Source organism: Diceros bicornis, chromosome 1, assembly GCF_020826845.1.
Source record: "Diceros bicornis minor isolate mBicDic1 chromosome 1, mDicBic1.mat.cur, whole genome shotgun sequence".
Classification (NCBI taxonomy): domain Eukaryota; kingdom Metazoa; phylum Chordata; class Mammalia; order Perissodactyla; family Rhinocerotidae; genus Diceros; species Diceros bicornis.
In genome coordinates this window covers 63,200,970-63,218,226 of record NC_080740.1, presented here as the reverse complement: position 1 = coordinate 63,218,226, position 17,257 = coordinate 63,200,970, and the positions used below count along the sequence as shown (strand labels likewise).

Sequence of the window (17,257 nt, the reverse complement as noted above, 5' to 3'; positions counted from 1 at the left end):
TAATTTGAGAAGAGAACCCTGTAAACATACTGCACTTAGTAGCTGGGTGCCTTTGATCAAGTTTCTTAACCTATCTGAGTCTCCTTTTCCTCATGTCACTGACTCATAGGTTGGGTGTGAGGATTAAATGAGACAAGGCATGTAATGTGCTCCCACAGCCTAGTAGGGGCCTCAGCCTCTCGGTAATCAGTTCTTTCCTGGGACTTGGATTCTAGTTCTGTCTCTGTTGCTGATGACCCCTGTGACCGGGGGAAAGCTGGTTTACCCCGCTGGGCTCGGTGTTGTCAAGCACAAGTGTTAGTAACTCTCAGAGGTGATGTGAAGAGCAATAAAACAGGCTTTGTGAAATGTGAACAAGCACAAGGTGAGCCCCTGCTGACATTCCCTCTAGGAATTCCAACTGAATGGTGGGTGCCTTGTTGTGGGAGTCTCATTGTGAGGGGCCCCTAGTCAGAGCTAGGTCCATAAAGAAATCAGTAGCCACTTTCAGGCCACAGGGAGAATGGGAAGTAATGGTTAACCAAAGTCGGCCGTGCTTTATAGTAGCTTTGTATGTTGCCTCATTGAATCCTCAGAGCAGTCCTGCAAGAAAGTATGCGTATTCTCTTTCTTCCACCCATTTTACAGGCACAGAAACAAGTTCAGTGAGGCAAGTACTCATTGTGGCAAGAGTTGGAGAAATCCAGGTTTAAATTCCAGGTTGGCTACTTACCACCTATGTGACCTTGAGCAAGTTACTTACCTTTCTGAGGCCCAGTTTCCTTACCTGGAAATAGTGAAAGTAAAAGTATCTCACCTCATAGGACTGTTGAGAGGATTGAATGCCATAATGTAGGTGAAGCCCCTGGCATATAGTAAGCTGTGATAAATTATTAACCTCAATATTGTTGAGATTTGGTGGGATGCGTTTTTGACTGAAATATGGCTTTGGAAAATTATATTTTGTTCAAAGGAAATGCCCAATTTGAAGACTGGCCCTACGTGTAAAGAAGATCGTTGACTTATAGAAATTCATGAATCTGGGGGAAAGAGAAGGGTAGAGATAAAAGATAAAAGGAGAATTATCTGAGCATCCATTGGATTTATTTATTATATGGGCATCAGATGGATTTATTATGTTAGAGACAATTCATTGATAAAATGCACAAGCATGCTGCTAACCATTTTATCTCTCAGAATAAGGAAGAAACAAAGGGGAGATTGTGACTGAGCTTAAATCTGATGAATAGTGAAAAAATGGCTGATAAAGGGAATTGATAAGAAGCTTGTTGATTTTTAGTTTGTTAGTCTGGAGTACAAGACTTGGTACAGGGACCCTTTGGTGCCAGGCGCTGAGCAGTGCTGCTTCAGTGTGAGGCGGATTATCTTATAGTAGGGCTGACGTAGATGGAATAAGGAAGAGAAAGCTTCCCGTCGGTGGAGGTTTCTAAGCAGGTAAGAGATGATCAATTGTCAGAAATATCAAGGAGGGGATGTGGCACTGGGTGGGAGGCTGGCCTTGATTTTTCTTTTTTTAATTACTGATAAATTAATTTTCAGTTCTCTGATTATATCTAACAGATTCACATGAAGAAGCCATATTTTGCGTGAAGTCCAAGTCAAGAAAAATAAAATCATATCCAGGTCAAATTCTAAAAATTAAAAATGAAAATAGATTGAGTTACAGTGGAGGGTGAGGGAAGTCACTTTATAAAATAGAAAAACACCAATGACTAAATGCCTTTTAGCTGCTAAAATGTTCATGTCAGGCCAGGTTTTATTTGAAAATTGGCAACATGGAAATGGCTTTGTAACTTTTCATTCTGATATGTGATCCCAGGACAACTCTCTAAATCAGATGGGCCCCTGTCAATCCTTTGCTGAGAGCTTCCTATCTGGGTTAGATAATGTAATGTTCTTTCCAATTTTAGATTTTGTTATTTTGGGATATATTCTTTTCCGTTACAAATTGTGAGATTAAATATTCTCGTTAAAGAGAGAGGAAGCTGTATAATGTGAAGCGAAGAATCTGAATTATTATACCAGTTTAATGTTCTGCAGTTACACGTAAAGATTTTGGGTTACTATCAAAATAAAAATCAATCTTACTCAAGAGTTTATTAGGCACTATGGGAAAATTATATTGAAGTCGTCGTACATTCTAGCAAGATATTCCTACATGAAAAGCATTGTATTTAAAATAATTTGTAGATGTGATTAAATATTGATTTATATATTAAGAATCATGCCATTTAGTTTGGGAGCAGGGCTAAAATGTCTGATATATGTATCAGGCTTTTTGAACCTAGTCAATAGGGAAGGGAAGGGAAGCTCTTGCCTGTGTACCCAACATGACAATAGTCTTCGCCTAACACAATCTTATTGAAACCTCCCGCCCCTAGGGTTGTAAGATCCTGGATCCCAGACTCTCAATCCTGATTGCCTTGGGTCAGATTGAGGCTCTGCTTCTTAGTTACTGTGTGATTTTGGCCTGGAGGGTTAATTTTTCTGAGCCTCAGGTCTCATCTAAAAAAAGAAGGTAATGAGCCTCTCAGGCAGATGGGAGGGTAAAATAAGCCAATGCAGGTGAGGCACGCAGCACAGGGCTTGGCACACAGGGTGGGCCAGTACATTTTAACTGTTATCATTATTTGGTGTCATCCCAGTTTTATAGATGAGTAAGTCCTAACTGTAAAAGAATTGGACAGCATCAGATTAAAAGATGCTTTATTGTGGCAAAAGAGCTCTTCCTGGAGAAGCTTTGAGAAGTGTTTCTCTTACCTTTTGATGAGAAAACTGGATGCAGATTCCTCCCTCTTCCTCCCGCCCTCCACAGACGATACCCACTGGCCAGGTCTCTCTTTGGTCTCATGGAATTTACATTCTGTTGCCGAGTGGGGGGCAGGGGTGACAGACAGTACAAAATATTTAAAAAGCATGATAATTTTTTAGAGTGATGAATGCTATAGAGACAGTGAGACCAGGCTGTGTGATCCTGACTGTGGCCTGGGCTGTTGTAGCCAGGGCAATCAGGGAGTCTCTGAGGAGGTGCTGGGTGAGTTGAGATCTGCATATTGCAAGGAGCTAGCCGGTCACTGGAAGATCTGGGGATGTTCCTGCCAGAGGGAACAGTGAGTGAAAAAGCAAGGAACTGAGCGTGTTCCATGAATATAAAGCAGTCCTGTGTATCCGTATAGTGGTGAGGGGAGAATGGAGGGAGCTGTGGTTGGAATGGGCTGGAAGCAGATCATCCAGAGCCTTAAAGCCATGATAAAAAATGTGAACTTTATTATAAGAGCAATGAGACACTATTGAAGGGTTGAAGCAGGAGAGTGACATTTTCTTATTCTACCTCATACCGTTATGACTAGGTAAAGTAAATGAAAAGATTCTGAGAAAGTTTTATGTAAACCGACTTAAAAAAAATTTAGACTCAAAAGGGAAAGTGAGGTTTTTAGAGTAAACTTGATACAAATCCTTTTATCAAGAGGTGAGTGGTTTTATAATGCAAACTTCAGTATCCAAAATTATCCCACTTTCTAAACTCCTTTGGCTAATCCAAATTCTTCAGGACGCATTTTAAGTCCCACCTCTGCTGTCAGTTCTTTCCATGTCATTCTCTCTCTTTTATCTTTTTTACTTTCATCTTTCATTTTTTCGTTGTTTTGTTCTTTCATTTCCTATGGCAGCCCTTGTCATCCTAATCTTTTCAACCACACTTTCTAGAGTGCTAACTACTGGACAGATTGCACTGTAATTCCAAAGTTCAGACTCATCAGCCTGGCATTCCAAAGTAATCAGTTGATCAGTTTTATAATCTATCAATGCTGAGCACCTATTGTGTGCCAAATTCTGCACTAGACAATAAGGATTAAAATGTAAGTAACTTTTGTTTTCTGCCCCTGAGCACCTTACCGTCCAATGTGGTAGACTTGTAAGCTGATGATTGATTGGTTGATTGATGGATTCATTCATTCATTCAGTAGACATTTACTAAATGCCTTCCATATAACAGGCGTTGTTCTTCTAGGAGATACATTTTGAACAAGACAGATAAGACCCCTACCCTTGGGGCTTACATTCTAGTGGGATTAGATGATGGTGAAAGAGATTTAGATGAAGAACAACTATTTATTTACTGAGTTTTTACCAGAAGCTAGGTACTTTGATAACCAGTTGAGGCATTATTTTAACTAATTCTTAGGACAAGCCCATGTTATACTATCTCTATTCAAAGATGAGGCAATTGAAGAGTAGAGAATTTAAGCAAAATGCCCAAGGTTTCACAAGCTAGCTTGGACTCAACCTAAATCTCTCTAATGGTGTCATTGCATAACAAATCCATTTTTGGCAATACAAGAATGTTTTATATGCTGTCGTCTCTTCTAGGAAAGAGCAGAGCTAGGTGGGAGGAAGAGTGTGTGTGGGCAGGTGGGGAGTGGGGACGGTGGAAAGTTTGGAAGTGTGATAGTCTCATCTCCTGCTACATACAGTCCACTTTCTCTGCCTTCAGGAATACAGTTGCTTAACTGCACTCACACTAATGTTCCCATCCCCCCGTGCCTTTTCTTAAGCCTCCCTCTGCTTGGTCTTTCCCTTCACTCTGTATGTCACACCCATAACTGGACTTTGGGTCTTACTCACATCCATCCTCTTCCAGTGTCTTCTGCAAGTCCTCCCTTCCTGCAAGATTAGTCTCTATTCCCTTCTTCCATTGAACTTTTTTCTTTTAAACATGGTAGTGCTTCTCAGAGGCTGTCTGGCCTTTCAGTTATTTTGCATTCCTCTATTTCCTCCCAAGAGACCTATGATCCCTTGAGTAGAGGCTTCATGTCTTATATGCATCTTATTCCTCACTGCATCAGTGGAGTCTCTTGCACACAATGGGCGCTGATACTGTTAACGGTACTTATTCCAAAGCTGTGACCCACAAGAAAGCTTTATTTCCAGTGGGGATCTTCCAATGCCTGATCTGGTTATCACAGTCACCTAGCTTCTGGTAAATGCTCAGTAAATAAATAGTTGTTCTTCATCTAATCATGACCAGTCTTTTATCATTGTGATAATTAAGTGAGCAATTCTTTTCTGTTAAGAACGCCCCATAGATGTATCTTTTGAGAACTGCTTTAGAACTTTGTAATTTTTATAAGGTCTAATATTACTCTCTTCGAGGCCTCCTAGGTAAGTCAGAGCTTCCTAAGGAAGCATCAGTTCGATAACAAAATAAATATACTATCTGGATCTAGCCACCTTTAGTTCCAACTTATTCCACCTCCTTCTCAGGCAAGCTTTTCATTTTCTGTAATAATCAGCTGTTTCTCAGAGACTCTTAGATTGGGGAATTTGTGAAATGTTTTGCATCGGGAAGACTCTGGGGCTCCTTTGTGGGGATGTGTTTGGCCAGCACAGCTCTAGTATTAGGGAAATGAGACTGAGAGGGCTCACTTATCCATACATTGGTAAATAGAGAAAGATAGCCTTGTAATAGAGAAAAAATTCTCAGAGGGGAAACAAATAATAAAATCAGGCTGGTTTATGGTTTGTCAGTCCAAAAAGCTTTTAAGCTGTATCTATAAAGGTGAATCCACTTAATGTTTGTTCTGCATTTCAGGCATTATTGTGTGATAAGTGGTGTAAATTTAGCCCCTTTAAGCCTGATCTCCTAGGGGTTGAGTTTTAAGCGTTGGAACTTTATTTGAAGGGATTCTATCTATTGGGCTTTGATTTGGTCTTTCCTTACCAAAGAGAGGTACTAAATAATGGCTTGGCCTCCCTGTTAGGTTTTTTTTCTTTAATTCATTTTATAGGTCTCTCTCTGCCCCTGTTCTCTACCTTCTATTTCTAACTGTTCTGCTTAAAAAGACTAAAGTGGCATGAGAGAAGGGGAAAAAAGGGAAAGAAAAATCAACTGTCACATTGTGAGCATAATTGATTCAATAAATAACGTCTTTCAATTCCCAAGGCAACCCTCGAAGTCTTCACTTATGTCAATTAGTGTTCAGCTCAGTAACTGGTGACGTTCTTAATTTAGATGAATGGAGAGAGTGCACCAGCGCTTACTTCCTAAGGAAGGAGTGTGCTTTTCTGGTTTTAAAGACATCCCATATAGATTTACAGGCCCACTCTGCAAAAAGAAGCTTGAAATGGAAGTAACGTGGCCATTTTTATTCTTCTTGAAAATAGAAGGAGGGCATTTAATTGTTGTCCAGGGGTTTGTTGAAACAAAACATTGAAACAGGGGAACGGAACCTACTAGACTGTGAGCTCTGTGAGGGCAGGGACTTTGTCCTGTTTGTTCACCATTTAATCTCCAGTGCACACAGTAGCTGCATAATAAATATTTGTTAACCAGATCTGTTGTTGAATGAATGAGAGCAGAAATGAGCACAGTTCAGGTCTTATGTTAAGAATTAGCTTAAATTTCATTCCACTGGTTGTTTCATCCCCTGCCTCCCTCCTTTTCCCCCTAATTCTTTAAAAGGAGAGTAGCTCTCAGACGATGATAGTACAGTAGGTACTGTATCTTCAAAAATGACGAAGGAGAGCTGTTTCATCAATTCCCAGGCTGGCAGAGTTGGAAGGGATCTTGGAGGTAGTGTCAAGCTGCCATTTGCAAATTCTAGTGGATGAACTAGTTGTGCTTCAGAACTACGTGAGGTATGTTATAAATCTACAGATTCCAGGCCCCAGCCCTGGAAATTCGGATTGTATCCAGTCTGGGTAGGGCCTGGGAATCTGTATTTGCTTGCTGGGTTCCCCTAGTAATTCTGGTGTGCAGCTGCACTATCCGGTCAGCCTCGTGGTCCCCTGAGCTCTCTGGTCTAAGTTACTCCTTGGTAAAAGTGACTAGCCTAAGGTACCCAGCTGAATAATTGGCAGGGCTGTGACCAGAACCCAGGTCTCCGGACTCTGATGCAGTGCCCTTCATCCCACAGTTTGCTACTTTGGTTCACCCAACACTCTGTTGTCCTTGGCATTTTGTCAAGATCCTTTAATTAATACTTCTTCCTTCCAGGAGTGTGGCAGTATTTGTGGTGATGGCCAGCCAGAATCTGAAGGCCTTCTGAAACCTCAAGGAAATGATACATTTTGTTCTGTGTACTTTGGTACTAGATATATTGTATTGTCTTCTCTAGAGATGCATCCTCCTCCTGTGGCTCACAACAAACCCCAAGTAGGAAGTCCCTACCTTTCTCATGTAGGCTGAGAATCACCTGGGTGCTTGTTAGAGTTTTAGCACTCTGGGGCCTCCTTGAGTCCTATTAAATCAAAGTCTTCCTGTGAGGGGCCTGGGGAACTGTATTTTAAGTTAGCTTGGATCATTATTCTCTTTAAACTACTTTATAGTCCCTGAGAACAGTGTGTCCCATTGCTCCAGATCCAGTTTTGATTTCCTTAAGACCTTCGTTCATAATTACATGATAATCCTGTCTTTCCATCTGAAGGTTTATCCTCTGGTCTACAGAACTTGTCCTTGAAGGAGGAAAGAGGGAATATCTGCTTTTGTTGTTCTTCTAGGGTAGAATTTCACTGGGCAAGATGGGTGGGTAGACAGCTTGATATGTACAGTAGTGGAGGGAGCACTGCGAGGAGATTAAGGGTGACCCTGAAACCAGAATAGAATGCCTGAGTTCTTTCCTGGCTTTATTACTTAAGAGCTGTGTAATTTTGGGCAAATTACTTAACCCTCTTTGAGTTTCTGTTTCCTCATCAGTGAAATGGGGCTAAGAATAGTACTTGTTCAGGGGTTTTGTGTGTATTAAACAAGGTGTCCTAGGCCGGCTCTCGGGACACAGACTCAGAGATGGAGATTTTTGTGCAGAGGGTTATTGGAGAGGGCTCTCAGTTGTTGGCTGAGGGTGGCTGTGTGCCAGCAGTAGCCTGCAGTGCTGGCAGATAGGGAAGGAGTGCCCGCGTCCTGGAGGGGATCCCCACAGTGCACCCGGCACACACCACCCAAGATAATGCACATAAGAACCTGAGCAGTAAGTGTAGCACATTTGTAAGTGTTCAATAAATATTAACTATTACCATTATCATTCCAGCTCTGGCAATGCCACTTAGCAGCTGGGCCACTTTCAGGAAGTTACCCAACTTCTCTTGGACTGTTTTCTTATGTTTAAAATGGAGACCCTAAACTCCGCTCTGTCTACTTCCCTGAGTAGTTTTGAGTGCATGTGGACATAATGTATGTGAAATTGCTGAGTAAAGTATTATAAAAATGTAAGGTATAATTATGAGCCTACTCTTCTGAAACAAATATATGGCCATCACTTGGATTTCTTGAAGGGAAAGGCTTGTGATATATGTAAAACTGCTTGTCCGTAAAATATGGCATTTTGATTTTTCTTTCTTCTCTCTATAGGGAATTAGAATAATGGAAATGCTGCTAAAGGAACAGTGTGGTGCCCCTTTAGCCGAATAAAGAATCATCAGTGAGTACCAAAAGCAAAATCAGAATTATTTACTCAAGCCATGTTTTCATGCTTATAAGCCTGGCATTATGCATCAGCCTCCCTGGGCTATTCATGCTGTACATTTCTCAGTTATATGCACGGGATGCTGTTTCACAGGTGTTTTGTTATCTCTTCAGTACCTTTATTTACTTGGTTCTTTGATGTTCAGAGCAGTTTTGTACTACTTGCTGGGTTACAACTGCATTCAAATTGTTTAAACTGCTCAGCACAATCCCACATGATTGCAGCCCTCAATGTGGCATAGATTTGTAGAGACTGCAGTTCAGGATTAACTGAGGCTTATTTTTATTGTTCAATGAAAACAATGAAAGGAGGAGTTTAAAGCTGTATTTGGAGCAGGAAGGAATACAAGAAAGGGGCATGTTGATTGGCCAGTGAAAATAAATATATTTTATCAGTCATATATCCTCCCAACGATTGGGAGTGGCTGCCTGAAATGCTACTGAGAAGGATTCTGAGGTCTTGAGAATAATTCTCAGGCTCTGATTAAGAGTGCCTTGATTGATTAGCCATGTCTGCCACGGGCACAGGATGGAAGGAAGATGGCACTTGTGCTGGAGCACATGCCACCTCTAGGTTAGGGCAAATGATGTAGGGTTAATAGCAGGGGGATTTCAGAACTACTTAACTTTTTCTTATCCTTAAGTTTTGATTGTCTACATCAGGGAGAATGTTCTTCATAGTAGAAAGGTAAAACAAAATTATATAAGACAGAATAAAGCCTAAAATAAATGAGTACAGTGGATTTGCATCTTAGAAAATTTATAAGACTTAGTTTTTTAACATCTGAGAGAACATAAAACCTTTAAGTAAAGCAAACCGTGTTGTGGGTAATGCAGAATTACCTCAAATTTCCTTATGTTGGCTTAAAACTATAGTACACATGGTTTTATATAAGCAACTTGGTACTCTACTTGTGATATATAATAAACTTTGAGAACAATTAACCAAAGAAGAAGCAAAAGAAACATTTGTGTACAAGTACCTCAGCATTTAAAGCATGCTGGCCAGACCTACGAATGAAAATTGGAGAATTATGAAGTGTTTCTGCTTGTTTGCAGATTTGGCTCCATTTTGATTAATATTAAGCCTTCTATACTTAACACATACTAATAGATTTATTTATTACTGGAAAGAGTAAACACGATAATTTCATTTTGCATAGGCACAGCACATGGCAGGTGCTCAAAAAATGCTGGGATGGAGTCTAAATATGGTGTGCTCCTACATCCACTCTGTTTTCTGAAAAGTTGTAGAGAAGAGCTTGGCCACATCTCCCTGTTTTCCCAGGCTGGTGTTTCTTTGAGGCTCACTAAGCAACTCTAGTGCTCGTGCACTTGGGCACAGATCCCATCTGACCCTGGAGGGTGGGGTCTAAAGTCAGCTCCACATTAAATAAGAAAATGAGGGGACTCCACTTACAGGGAAAAAGTATACGTTGGTTCCCAAATTGTAAATTAGTGATTTTGAAACTTTAGTGAGCATCAGAAGCATCTGGAGGATTTGTTAAACATGGATTGGTGGGTCCCACTCGCAGAGTTTCTGATTCAGTAGGTCCCGGTAGAGCCTGAGAATTTGTGTTTCTCACAAGTTCCCAGGTGGTGCTGCTGCTGCTGGTCCAGGGACCACACTTGGAGAACGATTGCTTTAAATGAGTTCTCGTCACTGAAATGAGACATTAAATGCAAGGGCACTGAGAAAGCTCGTAGATGGGGTTTTGAAACTGTTTTCATGTATTCCGTCAATTTTAGATTAATCAGAGGAATGATTTGCGTGGCTTTCCCGATTTTAGCATCCCAGCCTCTTGTTTGCCTTTTTTTTTGCTGCTTGAATGTTGACAGGCTCCAGCCTGGAGCGAAGACAACTGAAAAGAAAGGAGATGAAACTCACATCAATTTGTGTTTTTGATTTAAAGTGTTGCTAGTGAAAATGAGGAAATTAAACAATCATTACCAATTGTCTTAAATTACCCAAGTTCTTGTTTTTGTGTTTTTACCCTGAGTCATGAACTCAGGGCTTTGTGTTGTTTTTAAAAAGCAAATTATTCTCCTCTCTTACGTGAGGTGCTTGAGGTCTGGATGCTACTGGGCGTTTAGTGCAGGACACTTGCACTGAATGCATTCAGTGCAATGGAGTTCCTGAAGGATTTACGTAATTCAGCCTCTCGTAATTCATGAACAGTTTCTCAGATGAGCAAATGTGTAAAGTAAGGAATGTACACTCTTACCACATAAATCTATAATTACTGCAAATGAGAGGCTATTGCTGAGGCTTTATTTAAGGTTTTTCCAAAATCAGCTTCACTGAGGTATTATCTATGTACAATTAAATTGACTAATTTTAAGTGTACAATTTGGTAAGTTTTGACAAATATAAACAGTTATGTAAGCATCACCAAAAACATGATATAGAACATTTTGAGGCTTTGATGTTGCTGCAGTGTCGTTGCCAGCTTACTGCTTCACTTTTTTTCTTTTTTTACCCCATTTTCTTGACTATTTTTACAAAGTTTTTGCAAGCTTGAAATAAATGCTCCTGTTTAAATGGAACTTTTCATTTTCTCAAGATTAGTTCTATCTGTGGAAGAATGATTGTAGGTGGGGGAGCTACTGGTTTTATGAGCAGTAAAATGCTACATTAAAAGGAAGGGGGGAAATTAGCTCTATAGCTATAGAGCAGGAGTCAGCCCATAGGCCAAATCCAGCCTGCTGTCTGCTTTTGTGAATAAAGTTTTATTGGAACACAGCTATGCCCATGGCTATGTTCTGGCTACAATAGCAGAGTGAATAGTTGTGACAGAGATATTACAGCCTGCAAAGCCTAAAATATTTACTATCTGGTCCTTTAAGAAAAGGTGTTCTATCCCCTGGGTTAGAGCATGCCCTGTCCTAAATTAACATCAGGGAGCCTTGTTGTTTGGCCTTTTTTTTTTTTTCTGAGGAAGATTCGCCCTGAGTTAACATCTGTGCCAATCTTCGTCTATTTTGTATGTGAGACGCCTCCACAGCATGGCTTGACAAGTGGTGCAGGTCTGTGCCTGGGAGCCAAACCTAAGCCGGCAAAGTGGAGTGCACCGAACTTAACCACTAGGCCATGGGGCCAGCCCCTGTTTGGCCTTTTTTATATAGTGTTTGATTGCATCTTACCTCTATACCAAAGTTAATAGTGTGACAGTTTATTTTCTCTTCATTAGCTCTAACATCCTCCCTTGAGTGATATTATTTTAAGGCATACAAAAGCATTAAAATTATCACAACAGTGAAGTTAAATACTAGCAACAGTGATCATTGAAATTGCTCAAAGTTCCAATGCATACGCATAATGGAGTAGAAATATAGGCATTTTATTTAGCAGATAAAGTAGCGCTCTGATGTGGAAATAGTAAAGGTGCTGTGTACAATTAACTCAATTTGTCAGCTTTGGAATTTTGCAATTCTTAATTTTTAAAAAACATTCTGTGGGGTTTGCACAAATATGCATAAGGAGACATTCAATATTTTTATATCATACCACATTTCAAATTTGTATAATTTAACTTCACATAGAATGTGACCACATTGTTTATCATACCTAGCACTAAAGATACTCTCTAGAACTCTCTGGCCTGTGTATCCAAGTGGGTATTTGACAATTCAAAAGCTTAGAAGGTGGTTTTGTCATGAGCCAAAGTGGAGGTGCACAAATCTCACTAACCAATATGCTGTGGTGTTGCTGCTGACACATCCATTTGATAGATTTTTGATTTCCTGTCTTTTTTTTTTTAATAATTTTATTTATTTATTTTTCCTCCCAAAGCTCCAGTAGATAGCTGTATGTCATAGCTGCACATCCTTCTAGTTGCTGTATGTGGGACGTGGCCTCAGCATGGCCGGAGAAGCGGCGCGTCGGTGCGCACCCGGGACCCGAACCCAGGCCGCCAGCAGCGGAGCGCGCGCACTTAACCGCCAAGCCATGGGGCTGGCCCTTTCCTGTCCTTTTTGAATAAAACAGCCCTGACATCTGTTTGTTCTTGCCGCTGGCAGTTGGGAGACCGGGCTTGGTGAGGTTTGATAACATAGCAGAGTTTGTTCACATCGGAATGATTAAGACCTCGGGGCCGGCCCCGTGGCATAGCGGTTAAGTGAATGTGCTCTGCTGCTGGCTGCCCGGGTTCGGATCCTGGGCACGCACCAATGCACCACTTGTCAAGCCATGCTGTGGCGGCAGCCCATATAAAGTGGAGGAAGAGGCGCACAGATGTTAGCCCAGGGCTAGTCTTCCTTAGCAAAAAGTGGAGAATTGGCATGGATGTTAGCTCACGGCTGATCTCCCTCACAAAAAAAAAAAAAAGAAAAAAAAAAAGGAATGATTAAGACCTCAATTTTAGCTATATCTTAACTCCCCTTTGAACCAGCTCCTCTGGGTCGCTGGACTTAATAAAATGAGGTGCTTGCTTTGTTCAAAGATCATTAGGAGGCAGAAATGCAATTTCTTCAAGAATTATCCAAAGCGATAGAATTCAAGTGACTCTTAAGAGTTGCTTCAGAAAAGAGGGCAAATAAGTATTGATTGGTGAGTCATGTTTATGAGGTGATAAAGCCTGTTTGCTTTCTCTTGCAGGGGAGCCGTGTTGTGTTTACTTTTGCTCGAGAAACACTTCTTGGACACAGCACATCAAAGACGCAGTTTTTGGATGCAGTGTCGGCACCTTAAAGAAGAGGACACCTTCCTGCCAGGACATGAAATGATACACTCCCCTGGGAGCCTGCCCCAAATAACAGCACTCGTGGAGATGAGCCCTTCTAGCTGATTTTTATGGCACAGTCTCCTTACGATTTTACAAATAAAGGAAAAACCCCACAGAAAGTGATGTCCGCCCTACTTCAGGATGTCCTGCTGATTGCCTGGTCAGGACAGCCGAGGACAGGCTAGAGGCCTGAAGAGCGGTGCTTGGGCCTTTCTGTTATCTGCGTCATTGCTCATAGGATTCACGAGAGGATTCTGGGACAAATAAAGGAGCTGAACTGGATACTTGATTCATAGGTGGCCTGGAACAGACAGGAATGTACCAGACCTGTGTTGAAGCTAAGCCATATTTATAGTAACATTTAAGATTCCTCGAAATCAGGAGCATTTGATTTCTACCCATAAGTACTACATAACTGCCATCAGTATAGCTTTTATAATGTAGCACGTGAGCTGTGAGTTGGTCCTCTAAAACAACATGGGCTGGAGAGTGGGGAGGCAGATTGCCATCTTGGCTCCTGCTAACTCGTTCTGTGATATGGAGCAGATCCTAACCTCTCTGTTTTTCACAGGACAAATGGGGATAATTGGGCACAGATCTTTCTACTTGTGATGATTAAACAGGGTAGCTCAGTGTAAAAAGCACAGGTTTAGGTTCAGACAGACAGACCTGGGTTTGATTCCAAGTGCTGGCACCCTCTAGCTCAATAATCCTGTACATAATTTTAAATGTTTCTGGAGCTCGTTTTTTAAATTTGTAAAATGGGGTTATAGAATTAACTTTGTGAGATTGTTGGACTGATTTGAGGTCATGTATATAAAATGCCTAGCTTACTCTCTGGTACGTAGAAGTCCAGTAAGTAGAAGTCATTATTATGTGAAACCATTTTGAAAATGTTCTTCTCAAATATAGGATAGTATTACTGTTTGAAAATTAGAGGACAGTAATTTACATTTCCTGTGATCGGAAGCCAAAATATAAATGTGTACTACCTAATAGAAAGCTTGAAGAGAGGCAATAATTTGGAATTCATCTTCTTAAGATAAAAATTGGGCCATTACTGGAAAGTCTTAGGGAAATTGTTCTTTTTTTAATATTTGAAAAATTTTCCACTTAGTACATTGATGAATTTCAAAGCAATTATTTTTTTATAGAAGCCTGCCACTGTGAACCTCTTCTTATTGTATTTGAGCTATTTGTGCTGCCTGAGTTTGTCTCTTAGGATAATTTCCCTTCATTTCCTTAGTGTTTCATTCTTCAATTGTGTTGGAGGGAAAATGAATGGTAGAAACCAGAACACCCTTTGACCTCCTTTTCCAGTTTGTAAATGGCATTTAGTAGGCTTTGGGAATAATAGCCCATTTCCAAAAATAAGAGGTGATGTGAATTATCATGCAAGTGAGAGGCAAGAAATTTGTATTTGCAGGTTGACGTTGGCATAAACTTAACCCTTCATACTCAGCCACTTGCATCCTCTGAATGCAGGAGTTTTCAACCTTTGCTGCCCATTAGGACTACCTGGGGAGCTTTATGCAATCCTGCTGCCCAGGTTACATCCAGACCAATAAATCAGAATCTCGGCGGGGGGTGGAACCCAGGCACCAGTATTTTTTAAAGCACCCCAGGTGATTCCAATGGGCAGCTAAGGATGAGAACAGTACAATGAATTGTACATGATTCCCAAGTAATCCTCTGGGCATTATCTGATTTCTTGACACCTCTCAGGTGAAAAGGATCTTTGTAGCAAGAGTTTTTGTTAGAAATAGAATGAGTGAAGCACAGAGAGGTTGAATTTTTGTCTTAATTCCTTGAAGCTCCAATGCAAATGCCTGCAGGGGTCTGGCAGGTGATCTGGTGAGTGAAGCAGAGTGGTGGCCACTGGGGAGACCCCTGGGAGCACACCCCCTGCTAAAGGTGTGCAGCTGCTGCTTGGCTCCAGTACAGTGTGGCCACGTGGCTAGTTCTTCCAATTCTAGTTCTTCCAATTTCCAATTTTGCAGGAAAAGGCAGAATTTGAAGAAAAAGACAAGTCCCAATTTTTACGTGGTGGTAATGAATTCAAGGATTGTTTAAAATATTGTGCTGGCCAAGCAAAACATGTTTGCCAGTAGTTTCCAGCCTCTGCTTCAAGAATGTTAAGGACCAGCCTAGACATCCCAGCCAGTTGTTAATAGATTTGCATTTTCCTGTTCTGGAAGTAAGCTGCATTCTGCCTCTCCTCCAAGACTGCTTTTAGATGTATTTTCCTCTCCATTCCCGAGTAATCCTCTGGACTTGCTTCAGACACGTTTCCTCGCTCAGTATTTTATTTTCCCCTGCAAGCATCCATTGCTTCAAGCTTCACATATATGGCTTAGAAATCTTATGTTCTTTTTAAAATTAATCAGGGCTTGTTAGAGTTTATTTTTATTATATGTCAGAATCTTTTTCCTATGATAAACCACTTAGAAGCCCACATTTAACTTTATTTTATTATATATAGTCTAATGTAAGAAATGTCAAAACCAGGAGTACAGCCTTAGTGGGCACATTAGGAACAAGGGTGGGAAAGGGTTAATTCCCAGACCTGGCCAGTCTCCTCCTGACTGGGTTGCTGAGCCTACACTTCAAGGTGATGATTTACTATAGTGATTCCAGGACTTCCGCTTGTACCAGAATCTCTGGGGAGGTGTGCTAAACTGCAGGTTCCCAGGCCGCTACCCCAGCGATTCTGATTCATGAAATTTCGGTTGGGACTCAGGGATCTGCATTTTAAAACAAGTTCACCAGGAGATTTGGTTGTGCTGTTCCACAGACCACATCTTGAGAAACACTGATTAGGGGAAGTGTTCTTGGCCTCTGCATCTCCTATCATTTAAGAAGGTTTTGCAGTCCATCAGGCCCACTGATTAGTACCATTGATCACTCAGGACACAATATAAAGTTCTTTTGCAGAGAGAAGCTGACTTAAGCTGTCCCTACATGATTGAGGTGCTTGTACCATGAAGGGGCTTTTATAGTTTCAGTCATATGTGGATTAAAAAGGTGCTGTATTCTTTTTATATAAATTGCTTTGTGTATCTTATAAGCCGTATACGTATAGTAATATCCCATTTATCAGACATTGTGAGGTGCATGGTATGGACAACTCCAGGTTATTCTTTTAAGTTGCACATCTTTTTTGCTTTATTTCAACCATTTACAAGAAACTCTTAATTTAGTATACATTTTCCTCCTTTTGCAAACAATCTACTGAAGACGATGAAATCTTTTCAGGGTTATCATTTATGTTTTTGATTCTTTCAGGTCCTATAATAGTTATGAAAGCCCCTGCACTGAATGGCTCTGCTCTTTGAGTGGTTTTATAGTTTTTCTTTTCTATCTCTAGGAACTTTCCTCTCATTTGCTGTATGGGGTTGGGAAATCATGTAATTGCAACTATATGTCAAGTAACAGTAAACAGGATCTGAATGAGGCTTTGGGAGGCTTTTCTAGCAGTAAAATGAATGAACATTGCTGCATTGACTTGGTGATGTTATCTTAGTGGCTCTGCTACTTCCTCTAACTTATTTCTTGATCCTCAACTGCAGTTGTCAGGTCTGTGACCTCAAGATAAGTGAGATGTTGCTACAAATGATTTAATCTATAAGCCATTGTCTCCCCCAGTTGTATTAGTGTTTTTATATATACAGTTCTATAATATGAAAAGAAAGTAGATTAAAATTCAAATGAACATTTCTCAGGCCAAGTTTTTGTGCAGGATAAAGTGTTTTTGAATCTATCTTATTGTGATTTAGAGCTATAAATTAGTTGTATACCTGTGAATTCAATCCTGCACTCATTCTGAAATAAAGGTGTTATAACTAATATTTATGTGTGAATTTGAATTTCTTGGGGGTATCACCACTCAGTAGAGCTTGTGTTGATCATTTGTAGTGATGATCCTAGTCCTTTTCAGTGGCACCAGGTGGGGATGTTATACCAACCATGTGATGTTAGCTCCCTGCTTCCTCCAAGGTGAGCCATTAAAGTTTCTCCCAGAAATGAGCAGAGGCCACTCTTATTGAATGACCTGAGTGGGCCATGGGCTGATGGA

At 40.7% G+C, this 17,257-nt stretch overlaps 1 protein-coding gene across 5 annotated transcripts in view; it reads left to right on the top strand.

The window, feature by feature from the left end:
* PRELID2 (PRELI domain containing 2) overlaps window positions 1-13,464 on the top strand; it is a 68,364-nt gene extending 54,900 nt beyond the window's left edge. For all 5 annotated transcript variants that reach the window (XM_058543175.1, XM_058543166.1, XM_058543187.1 and 2 more), the window contains 2 exons: window positions 8,345-8,414; window positions 13,056-13,464. In XM_058543175.1, the coding sequence (XP_058399158.1) occupies window positions 8,345-8,404 (60 nt within the window). In that variant the 3' untranslated portion in view covers window positions 8,405-8,414; window positions 13,056-13,464. The remainder of the gene's footprint in view (window positions 1-8,344; window positions 8,415-13,055) is intronic.
* The last annotated feature ends 3,793 nt before the right edge of the window (window positions 13,465-17,257 follow it).